This window comes from Tachysurus vachellii, chromosome 2 (assembly GCF_030014155.1).
Source record: "Tachysurus vachellii isolate PV-2020 chromosome 2, HZAU_Pvac_v1, whole genome shotgun sequence".
NCBI classification, from domain to species: domain Eukaryota; kingdom Metazoa; phylum Chordata; class Actinopteri; order Siluriformes; family Bagridae; genus Tachysurus; species Tachysurus vachellii.
The window spans coordinates 2,553,071-2,557,586 of NC_083461.1; the positions used below are offsets into that span (position 1 = coordinate 2,553,071).

Sequence of the window (4,516 nt, forward strand, 5' to 3'; positions counted from 1 at the left end):
TTATGGCGACACGTCCAATGCTTCTTTTAACATGTTGTCATGACTGTTTAATATCGCCTGGTTATCTCTGACAACCCTGACAATAATTAACGCATCATTTATAACATGAAATTAAATTAATAATGAATTTATCAAACAGCGACATTCTGAAGCGCATGGAAAGAAAAATGCGCACAAAGACACTACGGGAAGAAAAGCTAAAGGCAGGAAACGTGTTAGACATTAACACCTTATTAAGTTATAGAAATGTTTTATTATTACGTTAAATAACGTGATAGCGTTCAGAAAGACCACATTTTACGCTTTATATACAAATGTTTAGATTGATGATTTACTAATGTATGATTTATGATTTTATGGGTACTGGAAGTATTCTAAAATAAATTCTGTCTATATAAATAAATAGTCTGTTTTTGTGAACTTTACACTAGTCAGTTCAATCGTAGGGTGGGGTGAAGATTCATGTGTACTCTGAGAAAAAACGCTTCAAAACTAAACCATGTGGATGATAAAGATAAAGATTATAGGATACTTGAGGACACCACAGCGCACGACAAGAAAAGGTAAAGAGAAGTACCGATTTTCTTTCTTCGGTATAAATCGAGGCACTAAACTGCACCTTTCCTTGTCACTAAGATGCTCTAAGAATATATCGCATATAATAAACATAACCTCTATCTTACATCTGGTCATGTTTCTATAATACCTTATAAAGTAAAAAAAAGCAGCTTTTAGACTAAAGCGCTATAAATATCAGTGCTTTTTTTTCTTCTTCTCAAGATCCAATTTTGTGCCTTAAATTATTTCGTAAAGACACTTAAAGCAAAATTGCACCGGTAATAATAAAAAATAATACACAGATAGAAAATATATATTTGTAGCTTTATGGAACATAACTGGACCTTAAGGGCCACTTTAGAGCAACGTGTATGTATGTGTACCTTTCCAGGTAAAATACACACACTCAGAAGAGGGGAAGTAAGAAAGATGTAAAGAGTGAGAGTATAACTTCAGGCACAGACAGGTAAAGGTACAGATTAGTTGTGACTCATTCATTTCTGACGTGGAATGAGATTAGATATTTTTACAACACGTGTAGGTTCCAGGTAAAAGATATTTGGTATGTACTCAAGTACAAAGGATACAACGGTTAAGGCAAGTGTCAGTAGTGAGATAGTCATGTGTGATCGTGGTGTGTGTGTGTGTGTGTGTGTGTGTGTGTGTGTAGTCTGACCTGTAGTTCTGTGTAAATGTCCGTACGGGTACCACCAGTGAGCCGCTAATCCAAACCTCTGCACCGGCAAATCAAACCGCGGAAAACTCAAGTCTCCGACGCGAGACAGAGAGAAGCCGTGCTCCAGGAGTCCCTTGGTGGAGTTCATGATGGCTTTGGGTTTGATCAGAGTGGGTTTGCTCTCGCAGTTCAGCAGGTTTTTAATGGAGAACGGAGAGTCTTTAAACGGGCGAGTCTCCGGCGTTGTTTCGGCCATTGGATCACCATAAAAACACCACAGTCCTGTCCACCGGAAACTTCTCGAGATTTAAATATCAAGCTTTTAGGAAGCTTTTAAGATTCCACACACGTTAAGAAAAAGCAAAAAAAACCCAACAAAAACAAAAAAAAAATCGAAGAAGAACATAGACAGACAGACAGACAGACAGATAGATAGATAGATAGATAGATAGATAGATAGATAGATAGATAGATAGATGGATGGATGGAGGCGTCTGGAGGCTAATGATGAAATCAAAATGTCATCCAAGTTAAATGCGGACACTGAGCTCTGCGCACAAAGGCAAATGGGATTTAAGGAGAAATAACACGGCTGAGCGAGAGAGAGAGAGAGAGAGAGAGAGAGAGAGAGAGAGAGAGAGAGAGAGAGAGACGCGTGTATGTGTTGCTCCGCCCTGTGTGTGTTATTGGTCTTGTACTACAAATTAGTCAGCAGCAATTAGACTCCATCCTAAACAGACACGATGCCACCCTGGGCTACAAAACACCACGTGACCTCCGTTTTAACGCCCTCATTAACATGGCAATAAATTTCTTATTAATAATCAGCCACAATTTCTTTGATTGATTGCGTTTTCTCACACTGCAGGTTTTAGCCGAGAGACTTCGCATTCAAACAAACTGTTCATTTCTAAATTGCTTTTTTATTTCCATTGAAATGTATGTTCTTGTGTTTTAAATAAAAACTCGGACACGATGAATGAGGATATAAATGTAGTCCATTAACATCGTGTTTACGTTTAGGACAAAAATGTAGGCGCTAATCTTTAAACAAAAATTAATTTAGTAAAAAACAAAACAAAACAACAACAAAAATCACTGACTAATTTCACGAATTCTAATTTAGGGAAATTAAATCTCTTTCTCTCGTCCAAACCTGCATTTAATTTGATTTAATTTCGTCTTTATTGGTGATGTTTTCTTGTCTGTTATTGTTTAAACAAACCAGATCATGTCCAACTCCAGCAATTGAATAAACGTTGAAGTACAGAAGAAACACACACGTGTAGAACAGATATATTTGTGGCACGACATTATATTTAGTAATTTATGAATGGAAATGAGGTGAGCAATGTATTGGGTCTTTAAATATATTTTCCTAATTAATCAACAAGGACACAGTCTTCCTCGCGGCGTTATTAAATATTTATATTTTACACGGTTATAGATTTAATACACTTTGCATTTTCCCCATTTAGCCCTTTCAGCGTGAGATACACTGAGCATGCGCAGTAGCGCCACCTGCTGGTTCATTACTGCCTAGAACTACTTGAGAGCCAGAATTTCAGCATACAATCCCAACCTTTATGTAGTAAAGCGATTCGAGTTGTAATAATAGCTTTATAATAATATTATAGCTTTATAAATCCTAAAAGTATATGATATAATCCCTACATTATTATTCTGATTTATTACTTACTTCTTGTTTTTAATTGAGTTTTAGTAATAAATACATAACTTTATTAACACTTTATAGTGATCACCCTTCTTCTTCTTTTTCTTCTTCTTCTTCTTCTTCTTCTTCTTCTTCTTCTTCTTCTTCTTCTTGACATTATTACGCTTGTTATTATTAAACTAATATGATAACAACAAATAATAATCTTTATCATATATAAACACATAACACTCTCACTCACACTCATCTTCTACCGCTTATCTGAACTACCTCGGGTCACGGGGAGCCTGTGCCTATCTCAGGCGTCATCGGGCATCAAGGCAGGATACACCCTGGACGGAGTGCCAACCCATCGCAGGGCACACACACACACTGTCATTCACTCACACAGTCACACACTACGGACAATTTTCCAGAGATGCCAATCAACCTACCATGCATGTCTTTGGACCGGGGGAGGAAACCAGAGTACCCGGAGGAAACCCCCGAGGCACGGGGAGAACATGCAAACTCCACACACACAAGGTGGAGGTGGGAATCGAACCCCCAACCCTGGAGGTGTGAGGAGAACGTGCTAACCACTAAGCCACCGTGCCCCCCAATAACATAATTTATAATAAAATAAATAATTAAAAAAATGCTGTTTAGATTTTTTTTCACTTAGTGACACCCGATTAATTCCATTTATTTAAACAGCTCATAAAACAACAACAGAACCATCAGAGACAAGCAAGCTGTTAACTAACAACTGCAGAAAGTAAAAAACACAGCTTGAGAACTAAAATGCACAGCTAGAGATTTATCTGTTATTAAAAAATTATTATATCTGAACCCACCAACAGTCCAGTCTCATTTCATGGCCCAGTGGAAAAGCACTTCTGTTGCTTGCTTCATAGCTGAAACTCTGCTTTATGAGCTCATACAGGTCGTAAATTCTCCACAGATCAGCTCAGTATTGACGTTTGGACGTGCTCTGTGTTATAAACTCCAGCACACACACAACACCAGAGCCCCTGTTATAGCGCCTTATAACATTTTCCTATGACCTCCTGTGAATCCAGGCATTTATAATTCCACATGGCATTATTTGCGTTCATACAGCTGAACGGCAGGAAGAATAATGTACCCTTGTAAATTATAAGTGAGCAATAGTTTTGTGTTAATTAACAAATGATTTAATAATATTAATATAAAGGAGAATAATAAAAGTACATACAGATATGTGTGAAATACACCGAGGACTGAGTGTGTGAATGTATTAATATACTAGAGTGTAGGTGTGAACCATTTTTTACCCAACATTTTAAAACTAATGTTCCCCATCATACACTGACATTCATCATCAATAAACACCAGCTTCCTCCAGGAAAAAAAACAACATTCATCATGAAAAACCAGTATTATTTATTAAACACTAACATTCACCATCAAACAACAATGTTTCTCTATCAATAAACACTAACATTTACCATTAAACACCAACATTATCATTATTAATCATCAGTATTCATTAATAAACACCAAACTTCTCAATCAAAGACCAAAATTCACCCTCAGTAAACACCAACATTCATTATTAAACAATAACATTCACCATCAAAAACCAA

The 4,516-nt window shown here is 36.8% G+C and overlaps 1 protein-coding gene across 1 annotated transcript in view; it reads right to left on the reverse strand.

The window, feature by feature from the left end:
• Window positions 1–1,586, reverse strand: part of LOC132858860 (homeobox protein HMX3-A-like) — a 3,744-nt gene extending 2,158 nt beyond the window's left edge. The window contains exon 1 of the mRNA XM_060889397.1: window positions 1,235–1,586. Coding sequence (XP_060745380.1) covers window positions 1,235–1,490 — 256 coding nt within the window. The 5' untranslated portion in view covers window positions 1,491–1,586. The remainder of the gene's footprint in view (window positions 1–1,234) is intronic.
• Between the last annotated feature and the right edge of the window lie 2,930 nt (window positions 1,587–4,516).